At 38.2% G+C, this 17,431-nt stretch overlaps 1 protein-coding gene across 1 annotated transcript in view; it reads left to right on the forward strand.

Annotated features, from left to right (window-relative positions):
* NELL2 (neural EGFL like 2) overlaps positions 1-17,431 on the forward strand; it is a 159,692-nt gene that overhangs the window by 8,192 nt on the left and 134,069 nt on the right. Inside the window, exon 3 of the mRNA XM_062020434.1 lies at positions 13,148-13,298. Coding sequence (XP_061876418.1) covers positions 13,148-13,298 — 151 coding nt within the window. The remainder of the gene's footprint in view (positions 1-13,147; positions 13,299-17,431) is intronic.

Genomic DNA, 17,431 nt, shown 5'->3' on the forward strand with positions numbered 1-17,431 from the left:
TATTAAAAACTCATAGCAAATGTGTTACTTAAGTTATGGTCCTGTTTAGAGAGTGTCTCTTTTTTTTTGCCACCTTTTGAATTATGTTTGGGTGGAAAAAATGACATAAGCATTTTCAACATAAAAGAATTTTATAGGAAAAAAAAATCTCATAATTTGTTATGTTAATCAACATTTTTGTGTTATTTTAATTTTCTTTTCACTTTCATTTTGTTTTATTTTTTTTGGTGTATTTTTTTGGAGGTATGTGATCCTGAGGACTTCAGCAAGAAATGCAAGCTTAGAAAACTAAATGTTTGTGTTGAGCCCTCTTGGGAGATACTACTCACAACTTGGTGCTTTTGCAAGGTGCTAAAGCACTGAGCATGGTCTAAAAGGACAAGTAAAAGAGACTTCTGAAGACAGCATTCGAAAGGCTTTTAGCAGATTAACATATTTGCAGAAGCAACAGAATTGCTACGATGGACTGTAATGTTTCCAAAGGAGCCATTACAATCAATATTGCTAGTGATCCATAACTGAGAACTCTTTTAGTGGAATTGGAGTGGCAATTTCCCTCTCTGAAAACACAGAGGGAGTATAATAAGAGAAAGACTTCCAGTTGTAAAGTTTCACTCTCTGTTAGTGGTTTCCCCAACACAGATGCTTATTTAAGTATGATTACATGGTGGTAACATCCATACTGTTTATCCTAGGAAGAGAAGGAGACATGTACCAACCTTAACTCCATGTCTGGAAGTGGACCAGTTTCTAAATACAGATGTGTAATGACCCAGAGGTGTTCCGAAGAAGCCTTTGTGGTTTTGAGGTCAATAATCTGTGTTTTAATAACTCCCTAGATGTGCATTTGCGTATTGGGCCACAGCTGTTCCAAAGTAACTCTTAAGATCTTTCTGTAACATTGGCTAATGTTCTTTGAACTTGAAACGGCCCCCCGATTTTCTCAGCACCCATTCAAGGAGTCAGGTAGACTTGAGGAAAGCTTTTTGTACCCTGGTTCAGTGATATTCTCTTTAAGAATCTCCACATACACCACTAATGTTTGAAACATAAGGAAAGCATTCTGTACTAAGAGATCTGGGAGCTTGAATTTTTTTTTCTTTAAACTGAGCTTGTATCTGGGTTATTGTATTCACTCTGGGTTTCTCCATTTCAGAAAAATATGAATGAATTGCAGGGAGTGAAGAGAACAGCAACAAGCCTCATTATACAGCAAAAAGGACTCTCTCACTGAGAAGGAGTTTGAAAGAACTTGAATGTGTACAGCTTGTCCAAGCAGTGACAGAATTATTGTATGATAAGTATCTAGTATTAGAAGATTCTTAGAGGTTTAAAATGAAAGAATTATTTAGTATTCAAAGAGCTAAAGGTAAGAGCAATGTAATGACATTGTAAATGGAGAGGATTTAAGATAAAAGGAGACTTTGACGGTGAACTAGTTTAGATTGTGGAATAGCTACCAAAAGGAGATGGTGAAAATCTCCAGACCTTTGATTTTGTAGAAAATAGCATGATATAAAAAAATCTAGACAACATTATTTATGTTATAATCATTGTGTGACGTTGAGTTAATATCCTAAGGATGTGATGAGTAACCCTGTAAATCATTCTGTACTCCAGAGATCTGGGATGCTGGAGGGATTGTTCTGGTATAGAGAGAAGTTTTCAGACACACCAGGATATCAAACACCTAATAATAATCAAACTGGTGCCTTTGTATTCTTCCTAAAAATGTTCTGCATCACACTTCACTACATTTTAGTAGTACTTGGTTAAAACAAGCTTACAAGAGCAAGGAAATCAGAGTTTGGAAGCATTTCTAGTTTTAACTCATCCAAGCTTATAAATTGAGCATGAGTTTAAAACCTGATTCACTGTATCTAGCAGACACATTCCAAGAAGCACAGATTCCCTTAATACCTGATTTAAAAGACAACATCTTGTAGGACAATCTGAACTCTGGTTCTCCCCAGCTTCCACGAACCTCTTGCAATGGTTAGTTTGAGTCCCACACGTACTTTCTGTCTCTCCCCTGCTCACATCTGAGGTATGTATATGGTATTCCTTGGTATCCCTACTCTTTGATGCTCCTGATTTGAAATCCTTCTAGTAATTCCTTTTCCTGTCATCAAAACAGATAGCAGGTGATTACAGATTTTTCTGAGAATGTCAGTACAGCTTGTAGACTGGGTGTCCCTCCTCTCCATTCAGGTGTGGTCTCTCTGCCACTTTCCACTTGTTTCTGCTGGTACCCGTGTTTTCTTTATGGTTCAGTCTCCTGCCTTCTCCCATCTGCTGCTGTTTGCTCTGCCTGTTGTTGGAGATCAGTGGCTAGCAACAGAGTTGTTGAGTGTATCTGACATACTTCAGATGTAATTATTTTTCCAGTGGTGGCCTCCTTGCCTCTGCCTTGCTGTGCTGTTTTTGCTGGTGCGGTAAAAGGTTTGGGTTTTCTGGAGCTGAGTTGATGACTGTGACCACTGTCTTGTGTCTGAAATTAATCTTTCATGCAGATCACACCATGGTAGTCACCTGGGAAATTAGGACAGACCTCATACTACTACTTTCTTAAGCTTACCATTGTGTTGTATGAAAATAAATCAACCTTATCACTTAGAAGTTTGTTGAGCTGAAGGCAATTAACCGTAATGTGGGTAAAAAGCAAAAAAAAAAGATGTAGTGTGTTGCTCAGGGCATAAGAGTATCTTCACCAAGCATGATTCTGATCCAGAGGTGTCCTAATGGTTGCTGATCTTCTACAGTCTGTTATTGTATAACACACTTCACCACTGGAGTGTCATGTATTTGAGAAGCTTAAACTGTGTCAGATCTTTTGACAGAAGGGTTGTTGCTTGATCTACACCTGGCATAATCTTTGCATGTTTTATATTTGCTGTTAAGTTTGTACTTTAATGTTTTTAATTGATTAGGATTTGTTTATCTCTGCTAGCCTGATTTTTTGTTTGGAAAGCCTGGCAACACTGCTTCTTCCTCCTGTCCCACCCTTGGCATGACTTGCATAACTTTTAAAATCTGGACTCTACTATATGAGTAGAGAAGGGAATTAAATTTGGTCTTTTTGGCAGTTCTCATATGTGCCATGCCCTTATTACAGAACCAGTAGGACTGGAAGGAAATGTGTTATTTTGTGCTCTTCAGTCTGTGTCCAAGCGTTAACAGCATTTCTTGGTGTGGATATTTTTGTTTGTTGTTAGGTCAGTTTGACACAAAGTGCTCAAACGACACTATGCAGCCAAGCATAACTAGGTGCATAGGCCACAGATGGCAGCAGCAAGGGAAACAAGACAGGCTTGATTTTGCTCCACATATTTCAAAGTGTTCTCAAAGCAGCTTCTAGAAAACTGCTCTTGTGTCTAAAAGAAGTGTGTGTGCATGTGCATATACGTGATATCTATTTATAAAGCCATGGTAGCTGCAACCTTTTAAATGTAGCTGGAACCCGTGTTGAAATGAAGAAGCAGACAGAAATCCCAGTCTACACTGCCTCTGTGCCCTTGTTCAAACATAACAGGTTTTATAGTGGTATTGGCCATGAAAAACCTGAGCAACATCATTTTAAGCAGCAGCACTTGATACTGACTGTGAGGTGCCCTTGGAATTTAAAGAGGAATTGAGAATAGTGTTGGAATATAGACTAGGGAAAGATGGTAATCAACAAAGATATTGCATCGTATGATTGATAAGCTGGAACCTATAAATCACTAGAAAGCATTACAATAATAAATACCTGGGGCAGAGAATAGCATATAGCATACGTTTTAATTTCCTAGGAGGGGGATATTTGTAACAAGAACAGAAGTCATCTCTTTATCTTGTGTCACTTTATTACCACATAATAGATTCCCACTGAGTGGCACCCTCTCTCCTGGTGATAGTATCTAATATGATGACATAGTTACAGTGAATGGGATAGTATTTCTTGTGGGCAAGGAACAGTGATTTTTTTCTGTATCATGTATGCCTTTAAAAATTCCTCGTAGTACTTTTGTATGGTGCTTCCCTCTATGTTGGTGTGCATATTTCTTATATTCCTTTCATAAATGGTCAGGAGCACACATTCACATTTTCTTTGGCATTTTGGTGCCAGTTGTTTTAAGTAACAATGTAGCGTGGTAGGATCTTTATTGCTTGTTAAGCAAATCTGCTGCTTCAGCCTCCTGTGCTAAGAATACAGACTTTGAGTCTGCAGCTCTAAACATTTAAATTTCAGGTTTTCCTACAGTTACATTTCTAACCTTTTTCATTTGCAAAAGTTTTGAGAAATTGTCAGAAGTATACTATTGTAGATATGGTTGCTAGAACCTTTAGTGTATTTATTTACCTCTTACTTCCTTTCTGCCTGCTAAGTTCAAAGATTATGCAACCCTCGGACAGAGACCTAACATGTTTTTGGAAGAGCACACCTGATTTGTAGTGCTGCTGGTCTGTGTTACCTTATAGTAAACAATTCCAACTTGTCATCCTTTTTCATATTCCCTTTTTACTGAAGGGAACCACAGCCAAAGGGAGGATGAGAGATATCTAAGTGTCTTAGCATTGTGTTCTGTCAAATTAAGCCTGGATGGAGCCAGGCTCTTCTCAATGATGTCCAATGATAGGTCAAGGGGCGATGTGTACAAGCTAGAGCATAAGAGGTTGCAAAGAAACATAAGGAAAAACTTCTTCACTATGAGGGTGACAGAGCACTGAAACAGTCTGCCCAGATGGGTTGTGGAGTCTCCTTCTCTCGAGACATTCAAAACCCACCTGGACAAGTTCCTTTGTGACCTACCGTAGGTGATCCTACTCTGGCAGGGAGATTGGACTAGGTGATCTTTTGAGGTCTCTTCCAAACCTTAAGATTCTGTGGTTCTGTGATTGAGAGCCGTGATGCCTAGTCCTGATGCTCAAATGGATGTTTCTAGTGGTGTAAATCCACTGCTCGTTTTCTCTGTGTTGTACGGATCTGTTAACCAAAGGTGGCCATATTGTGCTGCTGACATGCCACCATTGAAAGAATACTTCCCTGATCTGTAATCCATGTGAAGAGTCATACCAAGCAACTGCACTGTTCACTTGACAGTGTCACCAGACTGGTTGCATTCTGCTTGTGGGTGACTGGATTGGAAGGAAAGATCCATCTTCCCCATCCACATAGCGTGGTCTAGTTAAGTACATGTATGCCACAAAGAATGATTTCCTAGCCCCAGTCTCAAGATCATCTCAGGGATTTGGCCATGTTTGAAAGAACATGATTGTATTTTAGTGGCTAGCACTTGAACAATTGTTTTGTGGACTCTCGGGAAACAAAACAGGAGGCTGTTTTGGCAGGGAAAGTCAATAGTCAGTCTCTAGGAGGGTACATTTGTCATTAAAGAAAGATTCAGCTTGATGTGGTTTCTAGAACCAGCTAATATATAAGATCAGAGGCTTAACCCAGGTACTGGTGTAATCACTGTCAAATTAACATTGTATAATCTCTTTTGCAGAATGTTTCTAGACAGCTTTCAGTAGTATTATTGTCAATTTACGGTGAATGCATAATGTGTTACAGTCTTGGATTTGCAAACTCTTAAAGTCATCTAAGTCAGTGTGAGGAGCTGGCAGAAGTGGTTGAGGGCTTGCTATGCCTCAATTATCTCATTCTGTCATATCAGGTAGCAGGTTTTCCCCCCTCTTGAATATATTCTATTTTAATTTCATTTGCATAGTTGACAATTTTTAATTTTCCTATAGCTCAAAAAACCCTCCAAAAGTTAAAAAAGCAAATAAGCTTAACAAACCTAAGTTTGTTAAAAAGTTCCCCAGGGACTTTGACTGTGGAGAAGAAAAGATTACAAACAGAGCACTTTGAATGAAATCATTATCACTTATGCAAATGTACAGACTACTTCCAATTGCACAAGCAAGTTAGGTTCTTAATAATAGTTTTGTTATTTCAGATCAGAAACATTGCAGCAGTATTCAGCATATGTGTCCAGACTCTCGGTACCTTTTTCCCCTCTTTTCCCACAATGGGTTTGTGTTCTCAACTATGGCAAAATGACTTTAAACAACACAAGCATTTAGCTTGTAGGTGAGCCAAAGTTTTGGCCAGAAGTGATACATCTATATTTTGTGATGATAAAAGTCAATATAGAGTCCATATAATTAGGGGAAAAATATGTGTGTGTGTGTGTGTTCAGGGACAGATCCTTCTTCTAGTGTCCTGTGTCAGTCTATGGTGACTTGTGGGGCTTTGCATATGGTTTGAGCTGGAGGAAAGCCCTTGCTGGATGACACACCAAAACTGTGGCTGACATTCAGATGAGAGAAAGCTACAAAGCAGTGGCAATTGGAACCTACTCAAGTACTGCAAGAACAAATTGTGACATTTCCCGCCTTGTTTTTATTTGATTTAATGATTTGGCTTCAAGTCAGATTTTTGTTTCAGTTGTTTGGTTTCAACTGAAGTACATTTTGCCCTCCTTTTCTCCTTCCCATATATGGCAGATCTTTATGCATACATCCTTGTTGAGGCATTCCTTTAACTGAAATAAGAAGAGAAGGACACAGAACTGGTGGTCACTGTGCTGGTGTCTAAATACAGGCACTTTGTGGGGTACCTGCCCTAAACAATCTGTGAGGTATCCCAGGATCTTGATCATTCAGTGAGGGACATTTACTAGAGTCCTTGCTTCCAGCATTTGTAAGTTTTTGTTCTGGTGAGACCAGGTTGTACACATTTTATAAGGAATGCTTGAGTTCATAAAGATCTCGAGGTACCTGGTTGAATTCTGACATATGATTAAATTGTAGTCCCAGTGTTCACCCAAACTTGGGAATGGGTCTGTGCTCCTGGGCCCTATAGCTCACACACTCTCTTGGGGAATGGCCCCAATGGGAGTCATACAGGGTTTGTGTTTACTCTATATCTTACAGTCTTTTAAACTTGAGGTGGAACTGAACACTCTCCCTCAGACTCCTGCAGAGCTTCTTTCTACAGCCTTGGAAAAAACAAGTCAGGTTCATATGGGTTTGCAAAAGTGTAGCTGCTCCTGTTTTTTTGAAATCATTGGGAATGCTTGAGAAGGGAGTGAACAAATGTATAGGAAAAATAGCTCAAAATGCTTTATCAACGAGTATCTTATGTATCAATTCAAATAAAGAGTCAGATGCATTTAAAAAAAAAAAGCAAACCTTCCCTCTGAAGTATCTAATAAAGGTGGTTTTACTACTTTCTTTCTGTTTTCACTTTTCATTACAGGAATGCAACTCCTGAATGTGAATGCACTGTGCTCCACTTAAAAACCCTCTGTACTCTTTCAACCTTGTGAAGATTCTGCTTTTGTATTGGCTTTTTGTGCTGCCACATTGACTGGGAGCAGCTTAACCTAAGTTGGTTACTTAAATAAAAACCCAATATAAATAATCTCAGTCTTTGTTTACCCTTGTAGGCTATATGAAATCCCTAGTTGAGCAAAAGATTAGTTAAAAACTTTAGTCCAGGAAAGTGACACGATGTGAATATATACTTGTGACACCAATCCCAACTAGTGTAGGAAAATGAAACAAAATTGAGCTAACCTTATTATTTTTTTCAGTCTCTTTTTAGCCTGCAGCCCTTCTCCTTTTTCTCCCAAACCACTAGAATTTAATTTGGAGAGTTCAGCAAACCTACAGTCAGATATAGAATTGATTTATAGATGCTGCTATTAAAAGCTGATTATGTGCACATGAAACAAACTGTGGAGCTCAATTAATTAGAATGCATCCTTCAAAGACTCTTCTGCAGGAGTTTGTTTTATAATTCAGTTCATACTGTATGTTTAGCTTTAGATGCACTTCAGAAACTCAAGAGCACACCCTTTGTTAAGACAGGATATTTTTCCATTTAATAACTGTTTGTTTTTATTGTGGAGTGGAAAATGTCTGTAATGAATGTCTTATCCTTAACTGGATTTACATGTAGTCTTTCCACTGTGCAATTTAGTACACTGCTGGTGTTGTGTATGGAAATTTTCCTACTTACTTCCAGTAGCTTGTTCAAGGCTGCTTCCAACACCTTTTTCTTCTTCTTTTGGGTTGCGGATGGGGCTGGCTAGTTAAAACTGGTATGGTTCCTTACATGTTTGTATGCAGTTGTCACCATAGGATTGAGGAGAAAGAATGAAAGGCTGGTGTCAGAGCAAAGAATAGAATTACCACTTTCTGTAGCACCAGTTTAGACTAGCAAAAGAGCCTTTGGACCTATGGAGTTAGTCATGTTGACAGACTTACTGTCTTGGTTACAGCAAAGTAATTATCACCTCATAAGCACGACTGAAATGTCTGCATTTGACACCTCCAGGAAACACATCTGTGGCTTTGGTGTTTGCTGCAAAGCTCTGACTGCAGATTACCTCTGCAAGAGGAAGATGTGTCCTAGTTGTGAGGGCCGTTGCAAGTGCAGGGTAGAGGCAGTTGTTAAGTTTGTCCTCTGAAGAGCTGAGTTCCTGCAGGTCTTAATGGGCAGTGGCTTTCTTCACTAGGTTTTCAGATTGCTTTGCAATGTTAGATCTTAAAAGACTTGTTTTTCTGTGCCTGTGGCCAAGTGAACACCTCATAAGTAGATGCTGCAGCTGTGATTGACCATCACCTCCTGGTTTTGTCCTTGTAAATAGCTATAATTGCTAACCACAGTAGGTGTTCATTCTGCCTTCCTGCAACCTCCTTCCTCCAGTCTGTTGTGTTGTTTTCAGTACTTTTGCTAACTTGCATGTGTGAAACCAGCCACATGTGTTACCACGTGAGCATTATTATTCCTTCTAAAGGAATTTCCATACTATAATCTTTGACTTGAACAAGGAGAGTGACATGCTTTGAGTTTGTGTATCTGTGTCTTTCATCATCGCTGTGAACTTCAGTTTTCTATAAATTAAAGGTGAAATGTTGACACTATGGGTTTGTGAGTTGTCATATTGTGGTCAAACCAAACACATACAATGTTCTAGGAAAGTAAACTGGGTATCTAAGTAACATGACTGCAGACAAATTTCTCATTAAAACTAATATTTCTTGCCTTATTTTTGCACTCCAAAAAAGACCTATGTCTTTGGTTTTGTGTACTAGCAGTGTTCACAGTATGAAGTTTTTATGTAACTGTTGAAAAAACAGAAATTATCATCTGAGATATACCATTTTGACTTTCCAAGCTATTATGGAAGAAGTCCAGTTCCACTAAAGCATTTTCCTCAGGTCTTAAAATGATCACTAGAAGCTAGATGTCAAGAACAAGCCTGAATCTGTATTTATTGAGCACAGCTGGTGATCTATCAAGCACCTACCTTTCGTGTTCAAAGGCAATTGGAATGAGGAATTTGCACTGTTGTGTTAGCGTAAAAGGAATGGATCTAATGTGTCAAGGGCCTTCCAGTAGTCTGTCTTTAAGAAATCCACCTGGTGCTTGCCCTGAGCAAAGGGTGATATGCTTTGTCATAGTAGTAATAATTCAAAAGACTGTGTAGCTTTTTGGTACAGTGAGTATGAACTGACCTAGTTGTAATACCAAAATCAAATGGCTATGTGTTTTGGTGATCTAATATTCTAGCGTGACTTAATCAGATCTTGATGCTTTTGTTTGTATTCAAAATGATAGTCTAGGGCCATGATGAATGACTATAAGGTTTTATAAATAAAAGGGTGGAAAACTCTTTCTCAACATGGTGATCAGGTAATGATTCACAGGGGTGACATGAGTAGGCCTCAAAAAGATTCCTGTCTTGCTGACATAGAGACAGCTCTGTGTTTCTCTTGTATCTCCCAGCGCAACACTGAGCAGCGGGAGGGCCCTGCGGAACAACACATAACAGTAAGGGTTTACTTCCTTGCAAAAGCACAGGCCGTCAGTAGTGCAGTGTTTGCATCCCAATATCTCCAGTTAGATTAAAATTGTATGTAGGAGGAGGAGATAATTATTCATGTGTGTGTTTGGAACTGGCCTTGTATAATGATAGAGGTGTTATGCATATACTTTCTTTCATCAGTTACTAATGAGAATATGATAATGAGAATATAATTTGTTAGAAATCAATGTTTCTTTCTAATTGAAAGGTTTGGATTTTATTTTTTTCTGAGTAAGTGTGGTCTCCGTGGGCTATTTTCCCCTTCTAGCATAAAGCCTTTATGATTTCCACTGATAAGGTGTGATAGTAGTTAAAACTAGGAATGATGTAGGGGGATAAACCTGAGCATAACTGGGACAGCGAGGCAATCTAGCATCTTCCAGGGTTAAGAGCTGTGCAAGGGAAGTCTGAATTCTTGGAAAAAGGTGGTAGCTCTGAATTTCTCATCTTTCTTCTTACTACCTTTTCATTGTCTTGGGGGAAACCTGAGAGAAATCCATTGCAGACCATGGGAGCAAAACAAAGAGCAGCCAGGGAATTTTCTGCAGTTCTGCTGTTTCCCCACAATTCTCACTTGATTTCTCATTTTTGTCTTGCTTGACTGTTTTTCTCTCCAACTTTCTTCCTACCTCTTTCTGCTTCCATATTAAATCATAAACATTGTGTGTCCAGCTCCAGTTTATGTGCATGGAAATTGATTATATCTATTCAGTACCTTAATACCTCTATAGATTCCTGTGTGCTCACTCTCTAAATCAGAAGGAGACTGAAATGATGAGACACAAAAACTGTTGTATGAAGGACCTGTGCAGTTTCTTCACTGCCATGTTCACATGGATGTGTTCTTTGTCAACCCTATATAAAATGTCAGGGAACTGAGAGATGATGATATAGAAATCATCATCATAGACCTTTTGCTCCACTCTTTGTTTTCTTCCTGGCAGCTTCTGCAATGTTTCAGATGAGGGGGAATCAGCTTGAATTAACATGGCTAAAAAGCATAGGGTATTCATGGTGTATACTCTTTAGGTTTGGTTTCCATAATTTCATCATCCATTGAAGTCAGAGAAATATCTTTACCGTGAAAATTTTACAGAAATATGAAGAAATTGTTGGAGGGACAAGAGTATTGTTATGAAGTCATAACAATTATTAAAATATAAGCAAGAAGATTTCCCAGTGGATTTTTCCAGTGGTCTCAGCTAGCTCTGAGTTCATTTCTCCCACTTTTATTTAAAGTTGCACTGCTTATCCTTACTGAGGCTTTTGAGACCGAGGGCCCTTCAGGCAGGGGAGCCCAGCCCCTCAGGGTAGATACTCTTTTGACTACACAAAAAAGTATGCAAATATAGTTTGATGATACCTCATCAGATCTTCTGTCATAATTCAAAATGAGATTTCAGTGTAGACATATGAAGTGTAAACATGCTTCTATGTAAACATGCAACGTGTTTGTCGGCCCAAGACCACGCTCTGTAAGCTCTCATAATGAACATGAAGCAGAGAAGGATGTTGGCTGGATTTTTCTAAGCTAACCCCCAGCTTCCACTGCAAACAGGACTGGAGAATGTGCTTTGCATCTTGGAATCAGACTCTATAGTCTTAAGTGGGTTCCACATCTGCATTTTCCTGCGTTCTTCCCTATCTTGATAGGAAAGCTGCTGCTGAGGGCTGCAATGTGCGAGGATCCTGTGATCATGATTAGAGAATATGTTCCTTGTGTGTCCTTCTGCTGCTCTGTCCCTTGGGAGTAGATTGTTTATATTGCTGGAAATTGTTAATGCAGTTAAACTATCTTCCAGCATGCAAACCTATGTCATTCCACTCTGTTAGTGTCCCTTGGCTAAAAATGAATGCTTTGATGTAATTGTATTTGAGTTGCCTTATTATTTATTAACAATTCCATTAAAATATCATGGATGTCTGCTACAGTTGAGGGAGTTATGCAATCTACAGTCGAAAAGACATGAAATTTCACAAAAGAAAAGCTCTAAATGATCTTCCTCATTCATCCCCCTGCTTTTTATTTGTCTTGTAAAAAATGAATAAAATTCAGCCTGGTGTGACACTGTGCAGCAGTTTGCTTGCTTCCCACTTCAGGATTGTGCAGGTTATTGCATTCCTTACACACATATAAAAAATATTCCTGGTCCATAAACCACAAGAAATTGTATACTGTTAACACTGAAGTGTACCTTCATAGGTACAGCTTACAGAATAAACCTCTTTATAAGAACAGTGGTAAGCTTATTTGAGAGCTCAGCTCTAGTGCTGACAGGAGAAAATCAGTGTTCCTATTGTAGTCAGCTTTCTGCTGCTGTTGCCGTCCCTGAATTAGTGTCCTGAGTTAGAGCAGGATGGCCAAATTGCAATGACAAGAAGCTTGTGAATTGCTTTAGTTCTTACACAGTTGATTACACATGCTAATTAATTGATTAAGTGCATTTAAAATGTGTGGGTTTTTTTTCTAGTATAATGTATTATGGAAAACTTTGGGAATTATTTTTCTAGCGTTTGACATCTTATTTTGTAAATTATCTCTCCAGAGGGCTTAAGGTTGGGTCCTTTTATTTTCTATGCTTGTTCTGTGCAAACTCAGCAGAATCCTTTTTTCATTCTTGGTTGTATGTTGGTTTTCAAAAGCAAAGTCTTTATTCTGTGTGAGCAATTACTCTAAGAAGTATTTGTGACATCCTGTGCGAGAAGCAGCAGCAATGTACTGCACAACTGGAGTATATACTGATTAATTAGTGGCAATGTGTTTTGAAAGATGATGAGTTCTGAAGATAATTTTTAACTATTATTTAAAGCTGAGTAAATTGTCCCTAAAGAGATGTTGCTGTTATTTAAATAAATAAATAGTGCGCAGCTATTAGGTGTAACATTTTTGTGGAAGCCATTAAAAAGTTGTTCAGGTTGTGCCTCATAGCTTAGGCTCATATCCAATATTGTCACTCTGTGCTTCACTGCTAGTGAGTCCGTATTTTGGATGAGATAGTAAAGATACCATCTGGCCATCCATGGAGAAAGTGTTATGGCCCTGTGTCAAAAACACCCCCATCTCCCAACCACTGAATGAGTGTCCTAGAAAATGTGATCTGTTTCACTGAAAAGGCTCCCACTGCATTTAAAAGCTGGTGTTCAAAATACTTTGGTCCCTGCTTTGGCCTGTGTGTTCATCTGTGCTCGTCAGAAGTAGTTTGTTATTTTGTAAGCTCTTTGAGTTAATGATGTAAAGTAAAATACAATGTTATACTGAATATTTTTTTCTGTTTTTTTTTTAGATACTTCAAGAAGTGTCAAGGCCTCTCCAGAAACAGCTGAAATATTTTTTCAGAAGCTAAGAAATAAATATGAATTTACAATCTTGGTGACCTTAAAACAAGCCCATTTGAATTCAGGGGTTATTCTCTCTATTCATCATTTAGATCACAGGTAAGTATTTCTACCTGTATGCTAGTTAATGAAAGTATATGTATTTATGCAGTCAAAAATTGAACATAAATTTGGGCAAAAGTGTTGTGTAACAGGTAATTTTCAAATATTTACAGTGTTTGGATAGGCGTATTGTGCAGATTCATAAACATTCACAAGTCCAAATCAGCCAAGGGAAAGTGGAACAGCTGTTCCTCTTTAAATGTCTCTTGCCACCAAGGGCATGAAAAGCCAGTTCCCTCTTGTCATTCATAACCGTAAGGACCAGATGCTCAGCTGGTGTAAAACTGTCATGTCAATATAGCTACAGTGATTCACAAAGCCTGGTCCTGTGCGTCCACCTCTTCACCAGTTGGATTTCAACACTGCAAGCAGTTTAAAAAAAGCAAAAAGTCCTCCAGTTATGGGCTTACAACTCCCATGAATGGCAAAGCACTTTCCTCAAAATGTTGTCAGCTTTAAAAAAGCTCAAGTGAATGACACAGAGCATTTAAGGATTATCCCTTTGATAGGATGACTGCTAGAGAAGTAAGATATTCTTTATGTATCTGAGTAATAGCTATTAAAGATAACTGCCCTATGATTCTGTGATAGAATAAAAAGGAATTTTAAAATGTGCACTTTCTAAGCAGTCATTAGCGTAAGCAACAGATGATTTCTGCTGTTCATAGGACTTTTTATTTTCCTGTGTACAATACCATAATTCTTTATTGACAGTCTCACTTTGCCCAGCCATAGCAAAGGAAATGTTAGAGCAGTGCCTGGTGTCCAGATCACGTGGCTGTACAAACATGATGATGCTTATGTCATTTGAATCTGGTTCATCTGTGTCATCTGCCTTTGCCCATATAAGATACGGTTGTTAAAATGTGACAAGACTGATAGTCCTATTATTTTATATTGGTGTATTTTTAGGGATGGGTGACAAGATTTTACCAATATATTGATAACATTTATGCTTTCTCAGAATTTTCTCTCATACCTTAAATATTTGCAGGTTTTTGTGTTATATTTTCACCATCTTCTGTTTGTCCCGTTTATCTACACGTTGATATCCGAACTAACTGAAATGGAAGGCATTTGTCAAGGTTTTTATCTGAAACCAGAACTTTCAGAAGGTGCATATGTATGTAGGTAGTTTAACTGTGGATAGTTTAACTTAGTGGCATTGCTGAGCATTTTTGAAACTCTTTCTTTTATATGTGGAAATTTTTAGTACTCTTACCTGTAATATTCTAACATTAGCATATGAAAAATCAAGATAACCAGTTCAAGTCGTGACGAAAAAAACCTCCTACCGCCATTTTAGCCAGTGTGACCTCTTTTATCTTACTGTGTCCTCTTAAGTAATGCCTTGAATTTACAATTTTTCTATGAGAATAAATGTTTTATATTCGTTTTTACTGTATCCTTGCAAGCAAAGAGGAAGAAAAATAGCCTAGGTTATTTAGGCAGAGTGACTTGTCATCTTTGGATGAAGCAGCTTAAGAACGATCTACTTGTGAAGATTTCATTGCTTTCGTGGAGAATATAATCTATTTAAAAAGAAACTTGAAGATTTTTTTTTAAAACAATGAGAGAAAATCTTCATCAGGTGTAAAATCATTCTGAAAAATAGTGTGGCCAGAAAGAACTTGTGGCTGTTAAATTAGATGTGCTCTTCAGCTTTTAATAAACACATTCTGCTCTGTCCTGTGTTAGGATGTACAGAAAGATGTTTGTGTGCCATAGTAGTGAATTTTCAATTTTATTTTGATAAAATGAGAGCTGACAAAGAGGTGAATAATACCAGAATTAGACTAGCATCTCCTATAGTATCTCTTCTGGTTTTTATTTTCTTTTATGATGAATGACAATAAAGACAAGAGAATGTAGTAATTAAAAGGAAGCATTTAGATGGGTTATGTTAAACAACTGCTTCTTCAGTGCTGGATTTCTATCTCTCTTCACTTATTCTGGCCAGGAACTTGTCTATGACAGTTCTTTAGTTCTTAAACAACTTCTTGTGAACTTTGTCCCAGCAGTCATCATAGTTGGTAGAAGCAGCAATGCCAGACCTGACTTCACTCCTTTGCACCAGCTTTAGCCTTGTGTATCTCCTCTGATGGCAGAAGAAGTTGCACTAGTATTGAACTGCTGCTTTGTGGGATAGAATCACACCTGGCTGTATTCTTCATTTACAGAAGTTACTACTAACTCTTATTCTTCTGCAATGAGAAATGGAAAGGTGATGAGGAAGGCTGGAGGTGGCAGTAACTGAAGGATATAGTCAGTTGTCACACAAGTAACTTTTTATATGTTTTATTTTACAGAGGTTTTATAACAACTAACGGTTCTAGGGTAAAAGGATTTCTAGGATACAAGAAAATCAAAATGTTTGTTTAAAAAATGGAAAAAGGTATGGTCATTTGTTCAGTGCCTTGGCAAATACTTAGTGCATTTTTGAAAATAAAGTAAAAATTCATCCTCTCTTTGCATGAATCTAGGGACTTTGGAGCAAATATGCTCATTTGAAACAATTGAGGACATTTGCTAAATTGTAGTTACTTTTAAAATTGTATAGCTTTCTTTAAAACTGAATACTTAACAGTCTATATGATTCAGAGTGTAATGACCCAGTCTGTGTTGTCTAGTTTTATGACTTGGATTTGTTTTTTATTTTTTTTGCTGTTTCCATTTTGAGGAACACAAAAAAAATGAATACTTCCACTGAAATACAGTCATGCAACTACTTCATGCTTTGAGTTTTAATAAGTTAATAGGACTGCTCTCCCAAAGCTTACCTTCTAATGTCTTGTGGTGAATGCTATCCCAGGGCCGTCAGATAGATGCAGAATTTCTCCATTTAAATCTGAAGCATGGGCATTTACTGAGGCTGGGCTGTTGCTGTCACTGCAAAAAAGTAGCTCCTGAAAGGATTCCTTGCAGATACAGTAATCTTTTTCTATATTAAATACCTTTTCTTTTCTTAGTTGAGTACCAAAGCTGTCTTCCTCTTTTATAATGATCATAATTTTATCTAGTATTTAATATATTTGAGTCTTTTCTGACCTTAAAGCAGAAGAATCTGAAACAATTCCTGTAACTAGCCCTTTCTCATTTGCTCGTATTATTCCATAGAGGTTGCTTTTTTTCCTCCACTCACTAGAGCAGCTAAGGAGTTCAGACAGTGATAGTTCTGAGTGCAGCTTTGAGGTGATACTTTCAAGAAAACTCTTGTGTTATCAGGGAATCCAAATTGCATATCAGTAATCATTCAGATGAGTTTCAGGCAGCTGAATCCATCTTTCTGGGGAGTTTTATGTATGGCATATATAAGAAAAATGAAGTTACAAATGTTTTCTTGAGAGGATCACATTGACCACATAGAATGCACATAGGCATTCTATGCACATAGAATGCCCTGCCTAAAATGCACTGCACTTCACAAAAACAAGGTAAATATTTTGAATGTTGTTAATGAAGTGATGCCTTAAATGTGATTGGAAGCATTGTTAAACACCGATTGCTGTGTGCTTGCTCTCAGCCTTCAGTTTAGGCTGTGTTATCCTCCTCATTTAACTTCTGAATTTGTCTCACTTTCTTCCTGATGGAAGAATCAGCAGAGAGATCGTGGAATCATAAAATGGTAGGGGTTTGAAGGGACCTTTAAGAGATCATCTAGTCTAACCCCCCTGCAGAAGCAGGTCCACTCAGATCAGGTCGCATAGGAATATGTCCAGACAGGTCTTGAAGACCTCCAAGGAAGGAGACTCCACAACCCCTCTGGGCAGCCTGTGCCACTGCTCCCTCACCCTCACAGTGAAATAGTTTTTTCTTATGTTTAAGTGGAACTTTTTGTGTTCCAGCTTCATCCCATTACCCCTTGTTGCTAGCTACCATAGAAAAAAGGGATGTCCCAACCTCCTGACACCCACCCTTTAGATATTTATAAATGTTAGTAAGATCTCCCCTCAATCTCCTCTTCTCCAGACTTTAAACAGCCTCAGTTCCCTCAGCCTTTCCTCATATGAAAGATGTTCCAGTCCCCTGATCATCTTGGTGGCCCTGCGCTGGACTCTCTCCAGCAGTTCCCTGTCCCTCTTGAGCTGAGGAGCCCAGATGATTTTAATCTGTGATGGGGTTGTCAGATA

This window comes from Colius striatus, chromosome 1 (assembly GCF_028858725.1).
Source record: "Colius striatus isolate bColStr4 chromosome 1, bColStr4.1.hap1, whole genome shotgun sequence".
Taxonomy (NCBI): Eukaryota; Metazoa; Chordata; class Aves; order Coliiformes; family Coliidae; genus Colius; species Colius striatus.